The sequence below is a fragment of the Puccinia triticina genome, chromosome 3A (genome assembly GCF_026914185.1).
Source record: "Puccinia triticina chromosome 3A, complete sequence".
NCBI lineage: Eukaryota > Fungi > Basidiomycota > Pucciniomycetes > Pucciniales > Pucciniaceae > Puccinia > Puccinia triticina.
The window spans coordinates 3,217,111-3,244,620 of record NC_070560.1 but is presented as its reverse complement, the minus strand read 5'-3'; the positions used below and the strand labels follow the sequence as shown (position 1 = coordinate 3,244,620).

Sequence of the window (27,510 nt, the reverse complement as noted above, 5' to 3'; positions counted from 1 at the left end):
CTCACAAAGACGCTAGAAGGACTTGGACACAAGGCTTCTAAATACGACTCAAGCATGTACATCATTGAAGGCAAATCCAACGGAGGCGCAATCTGGATCCATGTAGACGATGGAATAGTGACAGCACCCAACGAGGCCATTTTGCGGAAATTGGAAAAAGACCTGTCCGCTACCATTAGGATTAAATGGGAATGCTCATTAACTGACATTGTAGGACTCTCCATCATCAGGACTGCCTTGGGATTCAGCCTCTGCCAGCCCAAACTCATCAATAAGTTACTTGCGGATCACTGGGATGGCGTGTCGCACAGTAAAACACCACTTCCTTGCGGGAATCTTCCGTTGACAAACACGGAGGGCTCTGGTACTCTTCCTTCTGAATTTCTTTCTGTTGTCAGGGTTCTCAGTTACATCGCGGTGGGAACTAGGCCTGATATTTGTTTTGCTGTTAACTTTCTGGCACGGTTCTCCAAGTGTCCTTCTACTACGCACTGGACTTGGCTGAAGAACCTCATCAATTATGTGGCAACAACGAGGACGCGGACCCTAACTCTTCGACCGCGGAAGGACAGTCCTCCTCTTCTGGGTTATGTTGATGCAAATTGGGGGGGTGAGTTCTCTCGATCTACGTACGGTCTTCTTATTATGCACTTCGGTTGTCCAATAGCTTGGGTGTCTAAAAGAATAGCGACTGTAGCGTCTTCCACAGCGCATGCGGAATATATGGCTTTAGGACATTGTACTAAATGACATGTACGGCGTGTGGTACGTGGGCGACATCAAATGCGATAACCAGGCAACAGTAAAAATCAGCTCAAACAATACGTCTAACAAGCGGGTGCGGCATACGGATCGGGAATTCTACATCACAAACCAGGCGTTTTCAGAAAACAAGATTTCTGTTCATTGGGTTCCAACCAAGGAACAATTTGCCGATATTTTCACGAAAAACCTCAGTCCTTCGATTCATTGTCATCAACAACTTGTAGTTCAGGGAGGTGTCTCGTTGAGTGGGGGGGTGTTGTAGCTCATTACGTAACCAAGGATTACGTCTCACTACAGTCACGTCATGAGTGACACTCACGACATATCTCGACGAGTCATCTAGGTTTCTCACATTCTCCTTTGTCATCTGTCATGTTTGTCTCTTACATGATGTGTACTATAAATACCTTGTATTTCTAGCACATTATGGTTTTCCTCTTTTTCTATGCAATCTATGATTTCTGTCTCTCTATTTACATATTCAAGCCTCTTTAGAAAGCACGACTGCCTCGATGGCCGGTGCTAACCGGTCATCAAGGGGACACACACACCTCCCTTGATGGCCCGTCTGGACCGGCCATCAAGAGGAACACACAACATTATCTTGTTGGCCAGTCAGTACCGGCCAGCAAGAGTAAGGCACTGTTTGCACTCTTGATGGCCGCTACTGACCGGCCATCGAAAGGTGACACATATACCCCTCTACACCGGCCATCAAGACGAAAACACTAAACTCTTGATGGCCCGTACTGGCCGGCCATCGAGAGCAAAACTCTTTTCTCGATGTGTATACACATCACCCTTGATGGCCCATCAGTACCGGCCATCGAGAGGAACATAATACACTCTTGATGGCCTGGACTGATTGGCCATCAAGAGGACATGCGCATCTCGCACAGTGACCCAACTGGTCATTGAGAGCAAAGCGCTTCACTCTTGATGGCCAGTCAGCGCAGGCCATCAAGAGTGTAGTATATTCCTCTTGATGGCCGGTACTGACGGGCCATCGAGTGGGGTGTGTATTTCCTCTTGATGGCCAATCAGTCCAGGCCATCAAGAGTGTATTATGTTCCTCTCGATGGCCGGTACTGACAGGCCATCGAGGGTGATGTGTATACACATCACCAAGAGAGTTTTGCTCTTGATGGCCGGCCAGTACGGGCCTTCAAGAGTTTAGTGTTTTTGTCTCAATGGCTGGTGTACTGACAGGCCATCAAGGGGTATGTGTATCACCTCTTGATGGCCGGTCAGTAGCGGCCATCAAGAGTATAAATAGTACTTTACTCTCGCTGGCCGGTACTGACCGGCCATCAAGAGGGTGTAGGGTGTTCCTCTTGATGGCCGGTACAGACGGGCCATCAAGGGAGCTAGGTGTGTGTGTCCCCTTGATGACCGGTTAGCACCGGCCATCGAGAGAGTGGTGCTCTCTTGCACCTGCCACTGAGAATGGCAGGTGACGAAATCCACAACAGGTGACAACACACCCGGGGCGCAAGTTTGAATTTGAGTTTGGATTTCGTCAGCGCGACGAAATCCGGGTTACGTCGGTCAGCTGTTTGCTGGCGGTGCGAGTGTAGTAAGCTTGGCGAGCTGCCTTGCTCCAGGGCTACATGTACTGGGGGCAGCCGACCCCAGTTCAAGCCTTGGTGCTGGCAAAAGCAAATTTGCCAGCAGCTGTTGGCAATTCATGGCTCAATCTGTTTGGTCTTTGGTTTCAAAGCAACCGGTTGACCAATGGTCTGACCACCATGGAGCCACCGACCGGGGTTTTTTAAGCTCTCGTGAAAGAGCTTCACTTAGCTGACAAGGGTCTGGGCGAGGTAGGTGCGGTGGAGCACAATTACCAGGGCTGAGCCTGGGAGGGAGCAACTTCTAGAACCTGACTATGAATTGCAACTAGTCCAGGGGAAGTGTTAGTTCTTCCCTCCTATATACAACAATAGAGAATGAGAGAGAGAGGATGGGAAAGGGGAATTGGGGTGCTCACCTAGTCCAGGGGAAGTGTTAGTTCTTCCCTGCTGGACTAGGCTGGCAGGGCCTAAGGACTTGGTCTGAGGCGGGTTGGTGACACCCTTGTGACTTGTTTGGTGAGGTTGCGGGGTGCGGGCTCACATTCTCCCCTCCTATAAGCTGGGCCAAGGGGGTGGCTGTGAAGGCGGGCGTTGGGGCGGCAGTTGGGTTTGCTAGTGGTTGAGCAGGGTCAGTGGCGGGTGGCGGTGAGACAGTGGGAGGGTTGGGTCCGGTTGTGTTGATCTCAACAAATTTTTTCACCTTGGACACGTGAAAGACTGGGTGGCGGCGGTCGCCGGTCGGGAGCCCTAATTCAACGCTTTGGCCGTGATTGGAAACGTTGATTATTCGATACTGTTGGAATTTCAGCGCTCTCAGTGCGCGTCCACTGCGCGTCCACTCACTGCGCATCATCCCTGCTCTTCTCACTTGTCTCCTCAAACTCCTCCACGTCTCATATCTCTAACAACCTTCCATATTTCTTCCTCCCAACTGATGACCCGAAAAACATCCCTGAAACACATTCCTGAAACCATTGACAAACCACAACTTGACCAACAAACACTCAAAAAGCAACCTTGCAACCACAAGTCAGCCCTTTGATCTGTTGGTATAAAATCGGTCTCTGTCGTCTACCTCGCTCTCTCCTCAGCAGTCTCATTGACCTCAACCTTGTCTCCGTTGTACACACTCACTCAGCCTCCACTGCTCGGCCTCTGCTCCCATCTCCACCAAAAAACTCACCAAAATTCCCGTCCTCAACATCTCCATTCGACTCCGACTCTTCCCCTCCTTTCTTCTTTTCTCCCTTTCTCTTTTTTCCCTGCTCATTCAATCAAATCGCCTTTGACATTGCCTCGACTTCACCTCAACTTCTGCGCCTCTTATCCTAGTCGCCCTTATCTACTCACTTGAATTCATCAATTGGCTTCTTCCAATTTGGTGAGAAAATACAATCACATCAGCTCTCAAAACTGTCATCACATCAACACTTTCAACTTATTGACCAATCTTATTCCACTCTTTGCTTGCTTTCACAGTGTCTACTATCTTTCCTTGTTTGATATCATCTACCTTAGTCTATCAGTTCTGATTCCCTCCAAAACTCATTCTTATCGTGGTATGCTTTCTTTATTTCAAGATCATATATTGTTGTTACTTATCAATTCTAACCTATTCTTGTTTTTAGTTCTGGTTCTAGTTTCTATAATAAAAACTGTTTCTTCTCAGATACGGCCCTTCAAACCGGGGCTTCAGCTTGTCAGTGCCAGTCTGACGTCGGTCTTGCCAGTCCGCGGAATTCAACATGGCTTTCTCTCCTTTGACAAGCGGGGCGCGATCCTTGTGTTTTTTGTTGTGATGTGCTGCTTGTTGAATGCGGCTGATCCATAAGGTGTCCCGCGCATCCGCCCAGCTGCTCTCTTGGAGTTTCAGCCCATTTTCTAGCGCTGGTATTGGATTCTTGTTGTCCGGTGCGGACGGGAATAGACGAGATTGTTGCCCAAAGACAAGCTCGAACGGGCTGATCCCTGTGGCCCGGTTTGTCGCGGTGTTGCTTGCAAATTCTACAGCAGGGATAGCTTCCAGCCATTTTCCGTGTTTCTTGATGGTTGTTGATCGCAAGATTTGCCCCACCGTTTTGTTGGTGCGTTCACTGCGTCCGTTGGCTTGCGGGTGGAATGCTGAGGTCATGTGAAAGTTGATTTTCATTCTGGCCATCAGTGTTTTCCAGAACTTGGATGTCCAAGATTTATTGCGGTCACTGATGATTGAGTGTGGTGCACCAAAGGTTCCAATCCAGCCACTGAAAAACCGGGAGGCTACCTTCTCTGCCAAATCCATTTGTAAACAGGGGATTATTCTTGTGAATTCTGATAGTCAGCAGGTGATGGTCAGGATCATGTCAAAGTGACTGAATTGTTTAAGAGGTCCCACGAAGTTGATTGCAAGGTCAGACAGTGGTACTCGTGGTACCGGTGGGTGCCATGGTCGGCGCCTTTGTCCTCTGGCAGATTTCACACGAGGCTGTGAATTCCAGGACGTCTGTTGCCAGTCAGGGCCAGAAGAAGTCAATGCATAATTTGTTGAGCGTCTTTTGGTAACCTAGATGACCGAGGCAAAGATGCGCCTCCTTGATCAGGGCATGGCGTATTGTGTCTACTGAAGGGATCACTAACCGGCCCTCGATGAACAGCAGTCCGTCTATCTCAATGCAGTCGTCCTGGAACGGTAGAACATCCCGCATCATTGTACAAAATTTATCCACCTTGTAGCCTTCAATGATCTGGCTGCGCAATTCCTCTGAGAGTGCCGTTCCCATTTTGGTTACTGCTGCTACGCGTGTGATGTTGGCAGTGGAGGGCTGATCAACCTTCTCATCATGATCTTTCCTTGATAAGGCATCCGCAACAGTGTTGTCCTTGCCTTTGATGTATTCAAAGTTCAAGTCAAAGTCCGCAAGTAGTTTGGTCCAACGAGCTTGTTGGCGGCTGAGGTTGCGCTGTCGGAGGAGGTGTGTGAGCGAGTGATGATCGGTCATCACATTGACTTTCATTCCCAAAAGGAGCATCCTCCATTTCTGTAACGCGTTTACCACCGCTAGTAGCTCCTGTTCATGGACTGGATAGTTCTGTTCTGCCGGGGTCATCTGTCGCAATTCATAAGCAATTGGTGAGGCGTGTTTCCACTCGGCGCCTTGGAAGAGTGCTGCTCCCAGGCCCGAGCCACTGGCGTCCGTGAATACCCAAAAAGGGTCGTCTGAGTCAAAGTCAACATTTTTTAACGCTGGCAGGGTTGTCATGATCCGTTTGATATTTTGGAAAGCTTTTTCCTCCACTTCTCCCCAGCAGAAGGAATGCTTGTCAATCTTTGAGCTGGTCAGTGGGGTGAGTGTGCCAACGTATTTCTGTAGGCCCCAGATGAATTTCTTCATCCATTGTACTGTCCCAAGGAAACGTTTCACGCCTTTTGTCAATTGTGGGGAGGGCCACTTCTGGATGGCTTGGATTTTATCATCATCTGGCCAAATGCCGTCTTTCGAGATCCAGTGTCCAAGGAATTTGATTTTTTCCCAGAACAGTTGGGTTTTCTTGGGGCTGCAGTATAAGTGTGCTTGACAAAGGCATTCAAGAACCGCTTGTACATGATGCTTGTGTTCGTGATGCAAATGTGAAAAGACTACAATATCATCCAAGTAAACAATGCAGATTGTGTTGAGTAGGTCTCCCAGAGCTTCTTCCAGTCTGGCTTGGTGGGCGGGTGCTTTGGTCAGTCCCATTGGCATTACCACCCATTCCATTAGCCCCCAGGGGGTTTTCACGGCTGTCAGGGGAATGTCCTCCTTGCGCATTCGAGTTTGAAAAAAGGCGTTTGTCTGGTTGAGTATTGAGAAAATCTTACCTCCGGCGACCATACAAACCAACTCATCTACATTGGGCAATGGTGAGCGGTCGCAAACAGGAAAGCTGTTGAGTCTTTGATAGTCACAAAACAACCGTGGTAGCGCTGTTGGATCTTTTTTTGGGATGATCAAGCTTGGTGACGCATATTGACTGGTGGAGCAATGTATGCGTCCGGCTTCCAGATGTTGACGGATCAAGGTCTGCCAAGCTGCGAGGTGCTTCCGGGGGTACAGGTACTGTTTTTTGTTCACTACCGCGTCCCGGTCCGTTAGAATGATCTTATGCCCCGTTTTTGACGCTTCGGATTGGATCTTTTTAGGGAACGAGCTGTCGGTGAAGTGACCGGCTTCTTCTGCTTCGTCCGAAACCGCCGGGATGTCAATTGGAAAGAGATCTTCGAACTCAAGGAGCACCTTGCGTTCTGAAGCTTCTCTGTCACAGCAGCTGTGGAGGGCGTCAGGGGCTTGAGAGGGGACCTTCCGCGGATTTTGGTGCCTGAGGGTTCGTGGATGATGGATGTCCCTCGGATGGAAACCAAGAGGTCAAATCGGAAAAGGAAGGGTGTCCCTAGGATGGCGTCGTAGGAACCTATCACGGGGCCGATTCGGAGCAAAACTTTTGGGAAATCAAGTGGGCAGTCCGTAACACTGAGATTGCCAATGATGTATTCCCGGAGCAGCAAAGGTTTAGTTGCTGGCGTTTTCATCGCTAGATGTACTCGAGTCGGCATTGGGAGCGGTAGGGGAGGGAGATTCAAAGCGTTAGCGGCTGCCGGTGAGATAAGGTTGATTTCCGAGCCTGTGTCGATCAGGACTTGGATGGGGTTGCCCGCCAGTTGCATTTTGAGAATCACGCGAGCTGGTGGTCGGATGCTTTTGGGGGTTGTTTGGGGTTTGAGGTGCGAGGGCGAGGTGGCGTCTGCCAGGCGTTCGAGGTGCGAGGTTGAGGCCATTGTGTACAAGGCGCCTCCGAGGACGGTTCAAGAAAAAAAAAGTGTAAGCTCTTGTGAAAGAGCTTCACTGAGCTGAAAAGGGTCTGGGCGAGGTAGGTGCGGTGGAGCACAATTACCAGGGCTGAGCCTGGGAGGGAGCAACTTCTAGAACCTGACTATGAATTGCAACTAGTCCAGGGGAAGTGTTAGTTCTTTTCTCCTATATACAACAATAGAGAATGAGAGAGAAAGGATGGGAAAGGGGAATTGGGGTGCTCACCTAGTCCAGGGGAAGTGTTAGTTCTTGTTGTGATGGAAGAACACACACACGTAATCATTGCTCGAGAGAGGAAGGAAACCATATATATATGTCTATGTACAAGCATAACTGCGCCGTAGTCGACACACTATAGGACTATGTATATATGTATGTCTATGTCCTAACAGTTCTTCCCTGCTGGACTAGGAGGGCGCGGGCTGGCGGGGCCTAAGGGCATCCACATCCGTGGCTAGATTAGCCTGGGCTAACTAGCTCGGATTACGATTGGAATAGGATAATCCAATCGACCATCCGCATGGGTGGGGATTAGCGAGTCCGAGGCCGTCGGAGGTTATGTGTTATGTGTTTGGCACCTAAAACACATAAAGTTCATGCTAACAAGCATGATGCATATTCACTTTGGGATTAGTCCCAGGATTAGTGGGGTCTACATTTAGACCCCACTAGCTCCAAACGGAGCTCCGGGCTAAGTTAATCCCCGGTTGATCCAACCCGATGCGGGTGCGGGGTCGAACTAAGTGCCCTAATCCGGGCTAACTTAGCGCCCGGTGCAGATGGTCTAAGGACTCGGTCTGAGGCGGGTCGGTGACACCCTTGTGACTTGTTTGGTGAGGTCGCAGGGTGCGGGCTCACAGGTTTCTCACCAGTTTGCCAACGCCTGAGGGGTTGGCGAGATGGTTGAAGAGCTCGGCCGCGGGACCGACGGTCCCAATTTGAGAAAGTGCACCCATGGTGTATGCCCCGATCATTATCATTGGGTCAAGCAGGACACACCCATGCACCTCACTCAATGACCTAGCTTAACAAAGCCTCTCAAGCGGAGGGTCCGGGGGACCCCGCCCAGAGGGCTCTCCGCAGGAGAGGCTTATGAGTTATGTCTTGATTTAAGCAGGAGCAGAAAGGATCTACTACACTAAAAATCCCAACCAATATAGAAAAACTGAATACACAGAGTTGTAGTTTCTGTTCTTGCAAGGAATTTGAGCCACTTATCTATCTTGTAGCCAGAAAAACAACTCCTGGTGTCCCAAACAAGTGGAGCCTCATTTGGAAGACTTGTGCATTTTTGATCTTTTGAAAAGGTCAACAGATTGGGATAGAAAAAATCTGAGTAGACCAAATTGTAGAGAAAGAAAAGTAGCATAGGGTACAGATAGGGCATATTGGTGGAGAGGCTGGGGGAGAAGCTATAAAAATTTTAAAAACCTCTCAGCCAAATGAACTTTCTGCTCCCGCGTAAAATTTGGGATAATGCACAAGTCCCTCCCTGTGGGAGTGGGTACGACTCCACTCAATGACTTTGGGTCATCAAGTGGATCACCACCACCCGGTCATCGAGTGGGTAAGCACTCCCCCACTCAATGGCCAACCCGGTCATCAAGTGTGACAGCTCTGTTTATGAAGCTGAGGGCAAAAAACCCGTCAAAATAAGGGTTTTGGGCCCTAGCACTATAACTGTGCTGATGTAAACACTGGTAATTTAAATTACCAAGCTTGTTACGTGGCAAATATGGCCACTACAAGGGTTTTAACACTCTGTAAAAGAGGAGAAATTACTGATGTAATTAATAATATGTAATTATTAATTACAGGGAATTAATTTGGCATAAAAGTAGGTGGCAAGCGCTTAAACTGATTGGCTGCTTGACAGAGGCGGTGGTCTTACGGCAACTACTTATAAGGATAAAGCTTTAAATATGCTAATAAGGGATTTTTTGATGATTTAAAGGGTTTAATCCAGTGGATTTTACGTGCTGGGGATGGTTTATAAGGAAAAGTGGCTACAAATGTAGCAGAGGAGAATATTCACGGCAAACTTACAGTTTTATGGGCGGTGAATGGTCTGGGGGATCTTTTCCAGAGGGCCAAATAGGCCTCTATTTATAGAGGGGACTTCAGTGGGCGTAAACACTGAGTCCTTTTCTCCCTATGGGAGTATCCAGGGTTGTAGCCGTGAAAAGGGCTTGGCTGTGGGTATTTTAATTGTATTGTAATAGACTAAGGCCCCGTTTGGAGCCAATATAAATATAGGTGACATAATCATTTGTAAATTCAATAAAAAAATACAAAACTCTACATAAAGAATCCATTTTTTTTTGTAGGAAACCTGCAGTACTGGTCTCATCAACTATGAAGTCAGATTTAACTGATTCAGCCATCTTCAGCACCATAATACCATTATATTGCTTTGTTTTGGTCAAATGCGAGATAATGGTACTACAGTACTGAATATGGCTGAATCAGTTGAATCTGACTTCATAATTGAAGAGACCAGTATTGTAGGTTGCCTAGAAAAAATATTTGGAGGCTTTATGTTGAATTTTGTAGTTTTCATTGAATTAACCAATGATTATATCACCTATATTTATATCAGCTCCAAACAAAGCCTAATTTCCCTGCCTCTGTCACATGACATGTTTATAACCAATTGCCATGTGAAAGAGCTTCAGTAGAAGTCTACATAATACTTTCACGGGGTATTTTTACACGAGTAATATTACTCATTAATGTACAACAGTTTAATTTTATGTACATTGTTTGTTTTACTAATTTTATGTATGTAATACTAACTTGGGCGCTTTCTGGGGCCAATTCTTATTTATACAATTAGTACATGAAGGAATAGGAATAAGGGGGTACTTTAAGTGGGTGACCCCCCTTAATTTATGATGAGAAATCTGATTCTGCAATAATAATTTAATAATTATTATTATTTACTAAGTTATTGCAGTCTTTTGGATACTTGATGTATCTCTAAGGCTGACAAAGTGGATACACACTCACTCAATGACCGATGACCCAAAGGTCATCAAGTGAGTGGGTAACCAATACCCGGTCATCAAGTGGGTACAACTCCACTCGATGATCCAGTTGGGTCATCCAGATCCACTCAATGGCCGGACCAGTGTGGTGCGCTATCCGGTACACGCGGTGTCAAGATCAAGATTCACAATGGCGTGCGGATTGGCGTGCAAGTTTTCTTTTCTTCTATGTAGTGTCGTGTCCATTTTCTCATTTTCTTTCTTTTTTCTATTTCTATCCTTGTCTTTGTTGAGTTTGTGGTATGAAATTTGCAATAATAATTCTATTTTCTATCTGTTTGAGCAAAGGCTACCAGACAGGGCTATGGTTGTATATATGATGAGATCAAGATAAAAGTGGATGTGTGTGAGTGAGAGCAAGTGTGAGAGTGTGAGTGCGAGTGTGAGTGTGAGAGTGAGAATGAGAGTATGAGTATGAATGAATGTGAACAAGAGGGGCAAAGAGAGCCCAGTATTTATACTAAACAAATGCTGCTGAGAGATTGATTCTCAGCGTACTTTCTCAATGAAAAGTCATTGTCAAAAGTACCTATACTTTTCTCCTCTTTGCAGGAATGCTCCAGTCCTCTGGAGCATTTCTTTTCTTATTACTTTCTGCACTGTGATAAGCAGCTGCAGCAGGAAGCTGAGCATAATTGGCAGCAGAGAGCTGAGCATACTTGGCAGCATGGGTCTCAGCAGTTAGATCACTGCTGGCCATGTTCCCTTCTACAGGGATTACACCTTCAACAGTCTTCTGTTTTGTTTCTTATCTGCGCGTTTCTGGATGGTTTGGCTATGTGGTGGGTTGGTTTTGTCTGAGTTTTGTTTGTTCTGTTTTGGTTTTGTTCTTTTTGTCTGTTTCTTCTCCTTCTTGTTTGTTGCGCGCGCGGGGCATGATGAGCTGTCCCGCAGCATGTCACAACCCCGGAGTCTGAGTTCAGTTTGAACTCAGATGATGGGGCGGCATGGGATTAACTCTGAACCATAAAAATCACATCAAAAATCTTATAGATCACCTTATCAGCGCTTCCTGGATGCCTTCTGAGCTTTATCCAAGTATATTAAAGTCAGCAAATCAGAGAATGAAACTTCAAGGGTTCTGCCTACAAATTAACCAAATCACAAAAAAAAAATCCAGGGTTCCCCCTTTGAAAAACCAGCAAAAAAAAACAAAGAGGACCCTGCATTAGATTACAAAAAACCCAAACAACAGTTGTATTTTAACAGAAAAATCCCCACAGCGCCTGCCACCCAACACCAGCAAGCTGGTGTACCGTGGCCCACTGCCCATCCCTGTCTAGCAGGGTTAAAAAGCGGTGAGAGGAAGACCCCCAGCCCGTAAGCACAGGGGGGTCCACAAGTAGCGCCCCGCCAAACTGCGCAAGTGCAACAGCGGACAGGGGTGAGACAACCCCCCAGCTGGAAGCCAGCCTGGAGAGTCGCCTGAGGAAACAACTGTTCCTCAGGTCCCCCTATTTATAGACTCCAGTGGCCATCACCTGAAGCTTGCTGTGCTCCCCATCATCTCAACAACGACCAACGCCACAGCCACAGCCTTATGTAACTCACCTGCTCCAGCCTGGCAACCACCACCGCATCCTCTGCAACGCTTTGTCTGGTTGTTCTTTCTATGCAACTCAACTGCACCAGCCTGGCGACCACTGCCACATTTTCCACAACTCTTCATCTTTCAGGGCCTTTGGTTCCTACTGCCCCTGCAAAAAACCCTCATACCTCCATCTAAACCAGAACCAGTTGCAAGCATGCCAAGCCACTCCTTTGTCACATCTCCCACCGCCTGTCTCTGCCCTCGTCAGCGAAAGGGACCCAGACATTGAGGTTCTCTATCCGCTTCCCGCCACCTCCCTCAAGCACTAACTTACCCTGGACCTCTGCCCTCACCCTCCCTTGCTCTCCTCCCTCGGCTAGCTCCTCCTGTCTGACGCAACATGCCTGCGCCTCTCGACCAATATCGAGCTTGAAGACCCTGGCCGGCTTTCCGCCGCCGACCGCATCAACCTAAATCTCACTCCACCTTTGCATTCTTTGGAGGCTGTTCTCTTGCTGTTCTATCGTCATTTGTTGTGCCAAGACGCGCCAGCCTGCAAGCGCGAAATAGGATTGTCCGAGAGTGGCACCTTGACCACTGGAGCTGGACCCAGAGGCCATACACCAGGGGGGAAAGTGTGGCACTCTCTGGAGAGTGCCAGGCCGTAATTCTGTCAGTCAAATGGTCTGATGTGAGTTAGATGTGAGTCGTAACTCTTTGTTCAATTTTCTTCCCAAAAGATGTGTAACTGTAGGTGAAGTGGTTGCGGGATGATCTGTAACTCAATTCCAACACATGGAAATATCTTAGTTGAAATTTTCTGTTTGGTTCATATCAAACAAAATCCAGGATGTGAGCTTCAATTCACAACATGTTTTGCCAAGAATGTAACTATCCTGATGCGCAAAGATATCCTTGACCAAATGAGAAGGAAGGTTTTTCAGGGCTGATTTTTTTCAATCAAAACCCACATAAAATCACATAATGAAAGATAGCTGTAAATTATAGCAACCGCAAAGACTCAGCTAACTGGTAGATTAATCCTTGTGGGATATTTCTGCCATGCCTGTTCCCTTCATCAATTGGGAGGAAAGTTATGTAAAATTAAATGTCTCTTTTTTGAGTATCACACAGTGTCAAAGCTGGGAAAACCTCTGTAACCTGTCTTCCCTCCCTGTAATATGAAATGTGAACAATCAAAGAGGCCTTTTCACCAACCATGTTTACCAAGTGATGGTCCACTTATGCAGGCTAAAGTTTGGCATGCGGTCAGCTGTTCATTTGGGTCCATGCACCTTTTGTATGTGAATACACATTGCACAATTTTCCTTCACTTGACCTTCATCTGACTGAAAAATGCAGCAGCTAGAGGTTAAAATTATTATGCTTCACAGAGGGAAGGGTGCAGATTGGTGGATATCAATAGATGCATCAATATTTTGATGATCCCGGAACCAGCAGGAGAAAGATTTCAATAGCTGGTCTGAACTCTGAGGTGAAAAGTCAACTCTGAAATGTCCACACACATCTCAGCATGCAGGCTCATACCGTTTGTCTTGTAGATTGATCATCTTCACACCTTTTGCCTGACTGTTTTGGGCAATTTTTTCCTTCAGGTAGCATACCTTCATCACACCTACCATTATGTCCGTGGCCATTGTGCAACAAAATGGTGTTGATTGCTCTTATCACATGGTAATTATTAGCACCAGGTGTAAGATAAGAATGATGCTCTTTTGACCTGCTGTATCCAGAACAATCAAAATCATCATCATTTTGTAGTGGCAAAAATGGTGTTCATATGTGTTGCAAATCACCAAAAAAGCTTGTGTTCCAGGAGTTTCAATCTGGGCACAAGTCAACTACGGTGGCAGCGGGGCAACAGGGATCAGCTCTGTATCCCCGGGTGTCCCCGGGGAGCGTGTTTTTTTTTGTTGCTATGTCCACCGTCATGTTCAGCCAAACATCAGGGTGGACATTGGCGAGTTGCTTGTTTACACGGGCTCAATGACCTTTGTTTGCTGGTCATTGAGCTGGGAAAGCCCCAACTCAATGAACAGTACACTAAATACTGTTCATTCAGCTTGGCTTTTCCGAGGTTGGTGGACAGTACAGACTGCTCACCAAGCTCAGACAGGCCCAGAACAATGACCAATAGGTGCTGGTCATCGGACCAGGGCTTCTCCGACTGGATGGCCAACACAAACTGGCCATCGAGTTCAGAGAGGCCGCGCTTGACAGGCATCATGCCCTGGTCATCGATCTGCAGCCTCTCCGAGCTCAAATCCAATGACCAGTAGATACTGGTCATCCAGCGAGAAGCCCTGGCCCAATGACCAGCAAATGCTGGTCATCTAGTCAGCCTTTCCAAGCGCGGTAGGCAGCCTACACTGGCCACTCAGCTTGGAAAAGTGCAGCAGGATGGACAGTACATACTGTCCATCAAGCCGGGACTTTCCCCGCGCTGAGTACAGTACATAAAGTCCTTAAAGCTGGGAGAGGCCCGGCTCAATGACCAACATGCAGTACTGGTCACTGCTCTGGGATTTTCCCAGCCTAGTGAACTGTGATCAAGTGGAGGGTGTCTCCACTCAATGGCCAGTAGAACCAGTCACCAAGTAAGGAACCCCCCCACTCAACATCCAGTATACACACCAGTTGTCAGCTGGCTACTATGGCAGAGCCACCGTGACATGAAAATAATACAAATAAAAACATAAAAAGTAGTGTTACATATGAAAGAGACATTATCACTCTTACATATGTAAAACTACACAAAAACATTAAATACATATATAAATAATTAATTACTTAGCTTTGTGTAATTAATAAGTAAAATATTATAGAAGATTCTGATTCTACGGGTAAAATAACCTAGGGTACCTCACTTACACATACCCTTAATTATTATCCCTTCCTTGTGTAAACTAACTTCAAAGTTTAAGCAAGTGCATCACGCCCCACGTGAATGAACTTGTATGCACAAATATATATAAGTACATATATTTACAACCATTTCCAGTGACGTAACTGAGGTGTTGTGTACAGTTCAAAAGATAGCTTTATTTGTTGCGTGGCGCACCCAAGCCCGCGTGTTCTGTTGCCTAGAGCTCAAGCCCGCGCCCATAGTGTACATATATGCATCATGCATAAACTAGCCCGCAACCAAAGCGCTCAGGCTACCAATAAGTAAGAATGGGCCAGAATACGCCCCAATAACAATATTTCATGTGTTATAGGGCTTGTACACATGTAATTAATCACCAAACAAGATGTAATTACCACGTCATTCAATATAAAACATTCTAGATTGAAAAGAGCTCTTGCAGCGTGCACAGGAGACACTAGAAAGCGCCCCAGCTTCTCCCAAGCCTCACTACACGTAAATTACAACTGTAGTAAATATGTAGAAGGGGTCAAATGAACTGGAGCACTTAATAAGCGCCTCCAGAACATGTATGAAGCACTGCTTGCACATGTACAAGTGCACAGAAGACAGTTCTAGTACCTTCTGTGGCACATTTCCACGGAAATGAGCGTCACAGAACCCCCAAACCAGCCCCCATGACGTGTAAGGCTTGTGCAAAAACACGCAGAACCTCTGAAAAAGGCTCTTGGAAACCCTTGTATCCAAGCCCCAAGGTTCTACGACCCACAGCGCCTTCTAGCGCAACCAAATTGTCTCAGAATGCGCCCACAAGTGTCCCCCTGTCCCCTGGGCGCCCCTGGAGGCCTGCCTAGGCTATAAAAAGGGCCCTTTCTCCGCCCAAAAGGAGATTCCCCAGCTTTTACATTACCTATTAGAATTTTACCCGCCTTCAACAGCCTCATTAGCCTGTGATTTGCCAGGTAAAATACCTACTTTCGTGATTTTTAGCCCCAATTTCCGCCCTGAAGCTGTCCAGTAACCACCCTGCCCTCAAGATTACCACTTCTGAGCGCCTCCAACTGCCCAACTTCACGCCTGAAGAACCTCAAGTGCCCCTAGGGTCTTATACTAGTAAGTTTAAGCCCCTTCTCTTGAGATTCTCCGCTATTTCTTTCTGGGATTTGAAACACCCCTGTTTACAGGCCCCAGTTCTTCATTCTAGAGGGATTAAACACCCCTGATTTATCAGGCCCCTCTTTAAAATTAATTATATTCATTTTATTACGTCAAATTGGCCCAAATTGGCCCAAATTGCCTTATTCTTACGCCATAATTCCCAACAATTACGTTGGAATTAACCCTTATAACCTTGTCTTAGAGTTTTATAACTCTAATCTTTTGCTTTGCACCACGTGTAGCTAGAAGGATAATATCCTTGGCATCACGTAGGCTGACACCAGTCCTCAAGTGGAGAATCCCTCCACTCAATGACATTAAAAACCAGTCATTGAGTGGAGGATGTCTCCACTTGGTGGCTGGTAATTTAAATATGGTCATTGAGTGGACACAACCTCCAATCAATGGTTGTCCAACAGTCATCAAGTGGAGGGAATCTCCACTAAATGACTTTACAACCCCTTCATTGAGTGGAGGGGGTCTCAAATTGATTCCTGAAACACACCACTAAGTGTAGAATACCAGGGTGTACCAGGCATTAAGTGGGGGTACCCTCAACTCAATTACCAACATGTTCACCATGGAGTGGATCAAAGATCAGCCTGAGTTGAACATAAGGTCAACATATTTGAAGCCTAGATCCCACATGCTCACACATTTGACATCAGACAGTCTTCCCAAAGGAACATACAGTCTGGCACTCTCCAGGGAGTGCCACACTTTCCCCCCTGGTGATAGTTTTTCAGAGCTGGGAACGGGTGGTCCACCAACAGTTGGGGTAGTGCTTGTGTCCCCGGAGCTCAGAGGCCTGCTTCAACTGGCAAGGCTGGTGTGAGCCTCGCTTGTCAACCTCAACATAACCTGACCTTGTCTGCACGAAATGGTGAAGCGCAAGAAACGTGGGAGTAAACTGAATCAGATTGCCGACTTAAGCGGTGAGCAAGCAAAATATCAGCAGCATTGGCACCAAGGAGGTACAATCAAGTCTCATCAAACATTATCAAGCTTCACATTTATGAAATCTCAAATTCTTGGTTCAATATTCTAATGCACTCGCTGCAGATCTTGTGGTACAGGTATCTAGATGTCTGCATAGCAAATACTCTCTTTGAACCAATGAAAGTCCCGCCCAATCGCTTCAAGAATCTCTCTCGTCTCTTTCTCGTCAAAGTGAAGCCAAATTCAAGCAAGTTCTTTTAAATCAGCTCCAATTCCACCTCCTACCGCTCCTCCTTCGCCAAATTACTTCTCTCGCACAATCACTCAACCAATCCAGCCTAATCAATGACCCCGGCCCAAATCTCCAGCTGATCTTGTAGATCCAAGCAGAACTTGAACCCATGATGGATGATATTCAATCTAACATCACTACTATGTTTCCGGGATCAATATCTGCCCCACATCAAGCCAACAATCATCACCTAGGAGTCTTCAAATCCTACAGGCTTGGGTACCTGAAATGTCTATTCAATCATTTGGGGATCCTATTCAATCTGGATATAATTCCTCTTTGTATCATGTACGTAAAAGGATCTGAGCGCATTGTTCCCCAAAAGTTTTGAACTAAAAACTTATTGAGAAAATCCTACGTGCCTTATACTGCTTTATTACCTCCCAATTCTCCCAAGACCAATTCACTTGGCTATTTATTTTGCAATGTGAACATAAAAAAAACAATGAAAATTCAAACATGAGAAGAGAACAATAAATGTTAACTTGATAACCTTTTTTTTTTTTTTGCAATGGACAACTTTTGGGATGGTTTCTGTCAAATTACAGCTCCACTTGGTGGTGTTTGAATTCTTTCCAATGAATAATGTACTGTAGATTTGGGCTTCACAAAGACTTGAATTGACCTTTTGGCTACATCACTTCTCTTTGTGTTGTGTGTCTAACAGTTTTAGGTCCAGAATAAGAAGAAGAAAAAGTGTCAGGGCGAGTCTCTACAATGACAGCACCCTGAATAGGTGAAGAAGATAATAGCTACCACAACACACTTGTCGGAGCTCTTCTCTTCCGGCTAGGCGGGAGGAATGAACCACACCTCCTTCGGGAGGGGCTGTTGACTTCTTGTCAACCGGATTCTATCAAGACTTGCTAAGAAACTTGGGGAGAGAGATGAAAGAGGAAGCTCGACTTACTTGGTATCAGCGAGGTTGAGCGGAGGAGTTGAAGTTGAAGGGAATAAAATGAGAGATTGATGATAGCCCCAATTGTAGTATTTGAGTAAGGCCAAAGACTACAATCTTGGCGGGCTTGGTAAACTCTAATCTGAGGGATCCTCTGTTTTGGAGAATTCCTACTACTTGTACTCTGTAGATCTGTCAATCCCTTGCTGCGGTTACGCAGTCCTAAGACGCGCGCTTCACGCGCCTTTCACTTGAATGAAATGTACACTCCATAGTGTACCTAGCGCGCTGTCAGTTAGCTGCACTGGCTTGGCTAGCTGCTGTCTGACAAAAAGTGTGACAAGCAAATGAGCCAGATACTTTGCCAGCACCCAGCTGACCACTCCATCCTCCACCTGCACATGACAAGAGCTGAATGGAGATGGAATATTCATTCCAATCCCGTACCCACTGGGGGAGTGATAGAATTACTTCCCAAGCTGAGCCCAAAAACCTAGGGAATTTCTGGCAGGCCAAACATGACCAGGCCTGTCCAAATACCAAAGCAGTAGGGAATGGTAGTGTGGACAAAGAGATCCATGGAAAACAGATATTTCTGCCTGTTTTCCATTTGAATGGTGGTCCAACTATGCTAACTGTAGTGGTAGCCCAGTGTCAGGCCATTGACATTACACAGATTTTGTGTCAGCTCCTAGAAGTATTGCACTAACACCAACTGTTTGCCCAGAAATCATAGGGGGTATCAAATCTGACAAAATACATCATTAGGCAATTGGCAGGTTTGAAAAAAACCAACATTTTGAAAATGTGTTGGTCCTTCACCTACCTCATTTTGGGATCCACTGGTGATAAATTTTATTTTTGTCTAATTTACCAGTTCCTAATTTTGTTACCCCTAATCAGATGCTATTCTGTGTTACAGCGCTTTTCAGGTTGTAACTTTAGTTTAGCATAGCAGTGCCAGAAAGCCTGCTAGCACCACAGGAAATGGGGGCTATGGCAAGAGCTGCTGTGCGTCTGCTAGATGGCAGTTTAGCATAGGGTAGCAGCCCACCATTGGTTTTGCCCTCACTTAACACAGGGATGGTAAATGTAAAAAGCCCTGCATATATAAATAGCTGGTAGATGATTGCATGAATAACAACAAAATTTTTAGAGTGGGGGAAAAGGATGTAAGTTCAAGATCACAATTGAATGTGTATCCTTTAGATCAGAAAGGCTATTTAATTTAGAATATTTGTCTCAAGTTGGAGTTTAATAACATTGGCCCTGAGGCCATTTGAAATAACCTTTTTATTTTGGATTTTAACCTAACCAACTATTGGGGCCATTTGAAATAGCCTTTTGATTTTGAATTCTATTTTATGATGCTAATATGTGGCTGTGTCAATTCAAGGCCTTTATTTGAAGGGGGGGGGGACTGAAAGTAGGGAATGGAGCAGCTTGAGCTGGTATTTGCAGCGGCGAAGCCGCCTTGGCCTCTATTCCATCCTGACGATCTGGGATACTCTTTTATCACGCATGTGGCGTTTTCTTGTTGATCCTCATCTTCTCTGATCCCCGCCTTCCGGTGCCCTTCGACGATCCCCCACATCTCAAACCTTCCTCATCCATCCCAGTTTTTCTCTCTCCCTCTTCTCAACTTACAATCCGGCCAACGCGCGCTCAAAGCCGTCGTAAATCAAACACCCCCCTACCTCATTGCTCTTAGATCTCCCACTCTCTCTGCGACCATCCCCGGAGGGCATTCCCCAAACACCTTTTCCCCTCCAAAAACTGCCGCCGCCTGGCACGGACGGAGTTCCACACCGGGTCATTGAGTGGATACACACTCCACTGAATGGCTGGACTGGGTCAATGAGTGGATACACACTCCACTCAATGACCAACCCGGTCATTGAGTGGATACACACTCCACTCAATGACCAGACCAAGTCATTGAGTGGAGCGGGTATCTGTCAGAATTCTAGGCTCTTCTTCCGCTCACAAGTCTCAATATCTTCAATCATTATCACTTTGCTTATTTTAAGTAGTTTCAATATTTATTAATCACTCTACTTATGTTGTTTTATTTCACTCTACTGTCTTGGTAGTTTTATCTTCACTCTAGTGTTCTGCTACTTTTATTATCCTGTTTTCACTCTAGTATTCTGCTAGTTTAATTTATCCTGTTCACTGGGTATGCTACTAATCTTTGTAGTGTACACTTTGATTGTTTTGTTTGTTTTAGTCTCCTAGGCCCCCTTTGGATCTTGCAAGGGGGCTCTCTAGTTGTGACTACATATATTCTGCCCTATGATTTGAAATAAACCATCATGAACGCAAGCTCTTTGTGGAAATCCACTCCCAACACGTGAAACCAGACGATCTTTGGAAAAACCTTCTTGACACTGCTGGACGTAAGTGATTCTTTTTGGTTGATTACAAGCTACAGAATAGAAACTGATCTTAGTTCATACTCCTAAAAAAATCTGAAGTGGAAAAGGTGCACGAACACACCGACCAACTAGCCAGTGTGTTTGACTTTGTGAACCTGGCCACGGCACGCCGCGCAAAAGTTGCCTTGCGCTGGAGCGATTTTACCGCAGGGGAAACGAGATCCTGGAAATTGCTCCAAAAGGAGCTTGGAATAAACGAAAAAGACCATGTCGATAGGACGGAGACACTGATCCGGCGTGCCTACTTTGTCCGATTCCCCGAGCGCGACGCTTCTAAATTGGATGGAGATCAGATGCTTGCTGAAATTGACATTTCCACCCTTGACCCACATCTTAAGCTCCTGGGTCCAATCCAAGCTCCTCTGTGATTGTCCCTCTCTTTGTCGCACCTTTTTTTTTCTTTGACTGAAAATTTGACAGTATCCACTCAATATCTACTCAATGACCCAGTTCGGCAATTGAGTGGAGTGTGTATCCACTCAATGACCGGGTCCGGCAATTGAGTGGAGTGTGTATCCACTTGATGACCGGGTCCGGCCATCGAGTGGAGCGGGTATCCACTTGATGACTTGGTCCGGCCATCAAGTGGAGTGTGTATCCACTCGATGACCGGGTTGGTCATTGAGTGGAGTGTGTATCCACTTGATGACCCGGTCCGGCCATTGAGTGGAGTGTGTATCCACTCAATGACCCGGTCCGGCCATTGAGTGGAGTGTGTATCCACTCAATGACCGGGTCCGGCCATTGAGTGGAGCGGGTATACACTTGATGACCCAACCAAGTCATTGAGTGGAATGTGTATCCACCCAATGACCAAGTGGGTCATCGAGTGGGGTGTATTAGTGTGTCTGATTGCCAGTGTTGGGGACTGTGAGTTGAGAGTGTACTCAACCCGATGAACCGTGTTGACTGGCCATCAGATGGAGGTATGTATTCCAGGTGATGACTGGTCATCAGAAGGGGTGCCGGTGTGTACACTTATGAGTCTAAATTTTTATGGTCCCTGTTGGATGACCAGAAATGGTTTACAGTAATTTTATGGCACAAATGTGCACCAGCAAGAAATATTTTATGGGGTCACCAGGAGCCAAAAAGTCAATTGTGAACCCCCCTATTGTGTTTTGCTTAATGGTTGGACTTCAAGAGTGAAGTTGAGTGCTATAGTTATGGGGTTGTCTGGCACAGCCCCAGTTTAATCTCCATCATTCTGCCATACGGAGCCCGCCTGTACCGAAGTGAAAATGATCATGATGATCTTTATTTCACAATGCAAGGCAAAAACAAAAACAATGGAATTATGGAATGCCATGATTGGTGCACAGCAACAGGACCATCTGTCCAAGCATTCTACAAAACACAATATGTACTGGTTGAGCTCCGGAGGCCGGCGGACATCATTAAAGGCCAAGCTTAAAAAAGCCTCTCCAAGGAGGCGTGAAGCGTCTCCGAAGGAGAGGCTTACCTCTAAAGTCACACCATTGGCCCTACAGACTTGAGAATTTCTGGCAAAAAAACACTATTTTCTTTTCAAAATGTTTTTAAAAGTGTAGTTTTTAGTTTAAAAAAAATCTGAGTGTACAGACTTGTAGCCTGCAATCTCAGCTTCCATTTCACAGTTTTTTACCCAGCTGACACACATAATTACTAGCCCACTCCACCTACTGTGAAGTGGTTCTGGAGTGGTGATCCAGCGGTTTTTGGGCTCAAAATTTGAAATTCCCTGAGCCCACGCGGGCTTGAAGAGGGGGATTGGGTACAAAAATCCACCATGTAACAACATTTACAGGACGTTTCTTCCCAGGGGGGATGGATACGGGGGATTTTGAAGTGGGGGAAAATAAGCTCAGAAGCGGGTGATTGTAATTATGGTGTTCAAAGTTGGTTTGCATAATTTTATGCATGCATAAATTGTAAAATCATAAAAATATTTTGGTGAGGAAATTTTATATTACATAATCAGACAGTCATATCCCCTGCAAAAAATATTTTTTGATTTTATGATTTATGCATGAACTAGAGTCCAAGGCGGCTACGCCGCTGCACTTTCAGGGTTCCAACCTCCACCTCCATTCCCTTACCCCCCATAGTCCACACCCCAATACTTGCCCAAAACCCTGACCATTGGCAATCCCTGCCCTTGTTGACATTACAGCTCCCGCTGCCACTGTTCCACCAGGAATACAACTTACAACCCCAAAGCTATGAACCCCACATCTTTGGGTTGCATTCTTTTGTAGATATTCAATTCAAACTGTGCCCAATCACATTTGGACCTCAGTTTGCAGCATAAAATTTAGACATTATTAGCTTAACTTCTCATCATCTCAATTAGTAAGTGGACAATGAAAGTCACAGTTTCATGGTCCATTATGAGCCCTGATGTGTTCTCAATCAAGACCTTACCCTTAAATAATTGGTGTATTAGTTTCTGGACAACACAAATTTTCCTTGTGGGGCTTGAATAATAGGGAACAACATTTTTTGATTCAATCTTGTGATTGTCATAGTGCTGGGTGTCCTTGTCCTTCAACCGGCAACCACAAACAGATATTGCTGGACATTGCCCAGCTGGAGGAGGGGGATGCTAGGCGTTGGCGTGTGATAAGGGCAAGGATGATGAGCAGCTTCAAGGCGAGTGTGTGGCTGCGGATGGATTCCTTAGCCTTCTGAGCAATGGAGCCTTTGAAAGACACACGAGGGCGCAGCGGCCGTCCAGTTGATTGTTCCTGCCGCCGAGGGGAGGGCAAAGGCAGCCATGGCAAATACTGTTGAGGATCAAAAAGACAATGGCCCGATAATTACCATTTTTCTTGTCATCCCTGAACCTCAGTAGTTTCCATGTATTCTGAGGCGCGTCCCAGACAACGTCAACAACTCGATGACCAAGCTGCTCACGTCTTTGTTTTTGTCTATTTGGTTGTTAAAACATTGGTGGTGTCAGTAATCACACAAAGCTGTGTTATTTGCGCCCAACTTTTGGCAGGAATCACACTCAACTTCATCCATTCTTCATCGGACATCTTGAGTGTTTCAAAAAACTGTTTCCCTTCTCTCCGCAATTCATCATCAGAACAAATAGTGTATTTGCATAAAAGTCTGCCTCCTCTGGGCCGTCTGTTAAAAGGGAAAACACTGAGTTCTAAACAGAAGTCAATTGAGTTTTCAAATGGTGGCTTCCATTTTAATCTACAGAAGGGATGTGATGATTGTCAGTAGTATGTCCTTCTGATGTATATTTGATATGCAAAACAGGCTAATACGTCTTAGGATCCGTCCCTATTCGGGAAGGGGCCGTCGCGCTGGTAAAAAATCAGAGGAAGATCCGCACACAAACGACAACAAGCGCGACACTGCTGGCGACAATGTTCCGGGCCTCGAGCTGCCCCCCAGGGAGCATCCTGGCGAGCATCCGTTTCTCAACCTCCGTGTCGTTCATTGCCCAAATCCACAGGCCAATGACCACCAGGGAGAGCAAACAAGAGGGATGACAGCTGCTTGTCAGGCCCAGGAAATACAATACAAAGATTTGGGGTAGCAATCTGAACAGGGTATTTGTATGAGACTATGAGTACAAAAGAATACGAAATCTTGGTAAGTGTCATGGTCAGCTGGACAAGTCCTGAAGGGAAGTATGCAACTTTGAAGCTCTTCATGAAGCAGTTCAATGTCTGGCATTTGGGGGACAGATGGATTGGCGGGGGTGGGTGTCAGCGGAAGTTCGGCGACGGCTGGGGGTAAATTGGGGGATGCGAGGCTTGGGATGAAAGCGACTGTGTAGGTGGTCACAGCGGCGGCGGCGGCCTCTGCTGAAGCGCCCAGCAGGACATCCTGCGCGCCAGTTGAGGCGATGGCGACGGCGGCCTGCTTGTTATTTGCGATGATCTGAGCCGTCGTCCGGCTGAGGGGAGAGAGGAGGGTGGGAAGCAGCGAGAAGCTGCGGTCCAGGATCCGCTTTTTGAGGATGTACAGACACGCCAGCACGAAGAAGGTTGAGGCCCTCGTGAGTAGGATCCGGTCGAGCTGATCGGCCCTTTGCAGCCTGCTGATCAGCGCCTGTGAGGGCTTCATCAGCTCGCCAAAGCTCAAGTATTGGTCCGGGGTCAGCTGAAGCGTGGCCATTTGTTGTTCTCGATATATATAAGGAATGGGATGAGCAGTCTAAGTAGCCCTGTGCAGAGAGAATGTGTGTGGGAGGTGACTGACCTATTAAATGGGGGGACATCAACGAGCGATTGAGTTCCTGTCGCATGATCTCGAGCGTGTTCTGGAGCAACTGGGTGACATGAGGCCATAGACGGCCAAGGTAGCTGCTGGGGTTCTATCAAACCGACACAGCCTTTTCTGTCTGCGGTTGTCTTCATCATCTGCATTGATGACGAGGCAGGCAGCAGTAAAGGTCAAAGACATTTGTTTGCTATGAGTTACCAGTAAGAGTCTGTGCGCGATGGAGAGGATGGTCCTCAAAGGCCGGGCGTAATGGGCAAGGAGAAGACATTGATGAAGAGGATTTTGGCAAGACTCCCTACCGGCGTCTCATTGCGGAATGCCTGGGCACTGGCTGGTTAGGCTTCAGGGGTAGTTACAGTGGCTGTACAATTGGAATTAGCGCTGTACATCACCTGGCAACGGTCACAGTGGCTTTCTGGGCCATCCTGGGCCAAGGTGATGATGAAGCGGTCTGCAATCACAACATATTGAGCATATAAGGGGGCATCTCCTGCACCAAGTTTTATGCCCCAGGTGATCCTCCCTGTTTGTGCATTTGCAGAGCACTGGTGGTGATTGTCAGGGCGTGCCTCTATAGTGGCAACGCACTGAATGAAACCGTTGATATAATCAAGGTTTGACGGCTGATCTCAGCTGTCACGACTGTCTGTCGGTGCTTGACTTGGCCGCAGCACAAGGAGAAAAGCCGCGCCTCTGTCTGGAGGGGCTGGTTGAGCGAATACAACCGGAATCTAAGAGATTCGAGAGAGAGTCCTTTCTAGGACGGAGAGAGAGAAAAGGAAGAAAAGGTCGACTTACCGAGACAAAGCGCGGAAAGTCGAGGGATAAGTCGGAAAAAAGAGAAAAGGTGGATCAATGGGCCCCAATCGTTGTAAGTCGGCGTTGGTGGTCAAATACAACAATATTGGTGGGCTTGGTAACTGATCTGGGGGATCCTTCCTGGTAGGAAGGTTCCCCCGTACTTATACCCCATCTGTGCTGGGCTGACTTGTGGTCCGGTCTACCGGACCATCTATCCTCCTGGGAATCTCTAAGGAGGTCCCAGGCGGTGTTCACTCGCTCACTCGAGGTCAATACCCGAGTCCTGAGTCCTTCAACATCAATGTGCTCACTCGAGGGCTCCAGGCCCTCTCTTACTTGGTTGCGGGCCGCCCTCGCTTGTGGCGGCCCGAGGGTTGTCGTCGCCTGCGCTGTCTGGACTAGTAGGCGGCTGACACTCGCCCCCCCAAAAAAGCACTGCTCTGATCGGAGTAGTGCCAGGATTGCGACGCTTGGCGGCGCGAAACTTTCGCAGCAACATGTCTGCGTTAAGGATAGCGTTCTTCGGCAGCCATTTGTCATGGTCCGCCAACAGCCCTTTAAACCTTGTCAGGTAAAGACGACAGTCTTGACCCTGGATCCTCGTAAGCTTTTTGTCGAGGATCCGGAAAGCAACATTGTCGTCTGTCAGCTCAGGAAGCATATCCGGAACCACAGGAGCAGGAGGCTCGCCATGGTCGCCATCAACCACATACTTCTTGAGCAAACTAACCGGGAACGTAGGATGCTTAAGATCAAATCCTTCCGTCAGAACAACCTCGACGGCGTTTCGCCCGTGCAGAGCTTTAACAAAAAACGGCCCCACAAAGGCGTCCTTCAGCTTGCGGTTGCCACCCAAGTTCTGAAAATTTACGGTCGAGACAAGTACTCTGTCGCCAACACATATGTCATGGTCGCGGTGTGACTTGTCCCACTGTTCCTTGTTATACGCAACGGCCTCCGCCAGGCAGGAGCTGGCTTGCTCTTCGGCTCGCAGCATCATCTCCTGAAACCGTGCAGCAGACGGGTGCAGAGTAACTGCCTTACTAAGGACCAAGTCCCGCGGCATATGCGGAATCCAACCTCGTTCAAGCTCAAACGGCGTCTTATCCGTGCTGGAGTGGACACTGGAATTGTACGCGTGTTCCAACGCTGGTAGCAATGAGACCCAATCGTGGGTATAACCCTCACTATCTTTGAACTGTAGCCCGAACGCGCAGTACCGACGGATCATGTCCTCTAACGTCTGGATCATACGTTCAGCCAGCCCGTCGGTCTGCGGGTGGTAGGCCGTAGAGAACGACAACTTTGTCCCCATAAGCTGGAAGAGACTCTTCCAGAACTCAGAGGTGAACTTGGGGTCGCGATCAGTGATGATGACCTTAGGGCAACCAACATCATGGATAACCGAATTCCAGAACAGAAGCGCAACATCCAGCGCAGTGTTCTCCTTATAGCAAGGCAAGAACCGTGCTTGTTTAGAAAAACGGTCCACAATAACAAGAACGGCGTTAAAGCTGTCCTTACCCCCCGGCGGCAGCGCAGTGACAAAGTCCATATTGATCACTTCCCAGCGCTGTTTAGGCTCCTCGATAGCTTGCAACAAACCAAATCGCCTGCCCGTTGCTTTATTAGCTTTCTGGCAACGGTCACAGCTGGAGCAGTACTTTTCCACACGAACGGTCCATCCCGGCCACCAGGCCAACACTCGCAACCGCTCCACCGTCCTTTCTTTCGAGAAATGGCCTGCTGCAACATTATCGTGACACTCGTGGAGCATAAGGCGTATATGCTCTTCTTCAACCAGAACTAACGCACAATGATTGCCGGTGCAATGGTATAGAAGGCCATCCAAGAGAATAAAACGGCCGGCGTTGAAGTTCGCTTTCCAGGGCTCTTCCAACTGGGAAATCAAATCCGGCTGGGGGTACTTAGACCAAAGAATCCCAACCAGGGCCGCCGTGTTTTTGTTCGCGTCGTAGCTACGCTCGACGGAGTCCCAAAACTCGTCAGATAACCCACTGACACTAATAGCCATGATGGGCACCTCTCGCGTAACCTCTTCTTCGTCGGACGCCGGGTTATTGTTGTCATTCGGCAATGCCCACCTGGACAGCCCATCCGCGTTTTTAT

General features: G+C 47.1%; 2 protein-coding genes across 2 annotated transcripts in view; one reads left to right on the top strand and one right to left on the bottom strand.

Moving 5' to 3' along the window:
• PtA15_3A387 (uncharacterized protein) overlaps positions 1 to 20,720 on the top strand; it is a gene marked incomplete at both ends in the record, with an annotated part of 40,290 nt that extends 19,570 nt beyond the window's left edge. Inside the window, 2 exons of the mRNA XM_053167350.1 lie at positions 20,241 to 20,313; positions 20,392 to 20,720. Coding sequence (XP_053018576.1) covers positions 20,241 to 20,313; positions 20,392 to 20,720 — 402 coding nt within the window. The remainder of the gene's footprint in view (positions 1 to 20,240; positions 20,314 to 20,391) is intronic.
• A 3,048-nt stretch (positions 20,721 to 23,768) lies between these two features.
• On the bottom strand, positions 23,769 to 24,601 carry PtA15_3A386 (uncharacterized protein; the record flags this gene model as incomplete). Its single annotated transcript, XM_053167349.1, has 3 exons — positions 23,769 to 23,914; positions 23,991 to 24,479; positions 24,556 to 24,601. 3 exons carry the CDS (start codon positions 24,599 to 24,601, stop codon positions 23,769 to 23,771), a joined length of 681 nt encoding a protein of 226 aa, XP_053018575.1.
• Positions 24,602 to 27,510: the final 2,909 nt, after the last annotated feature.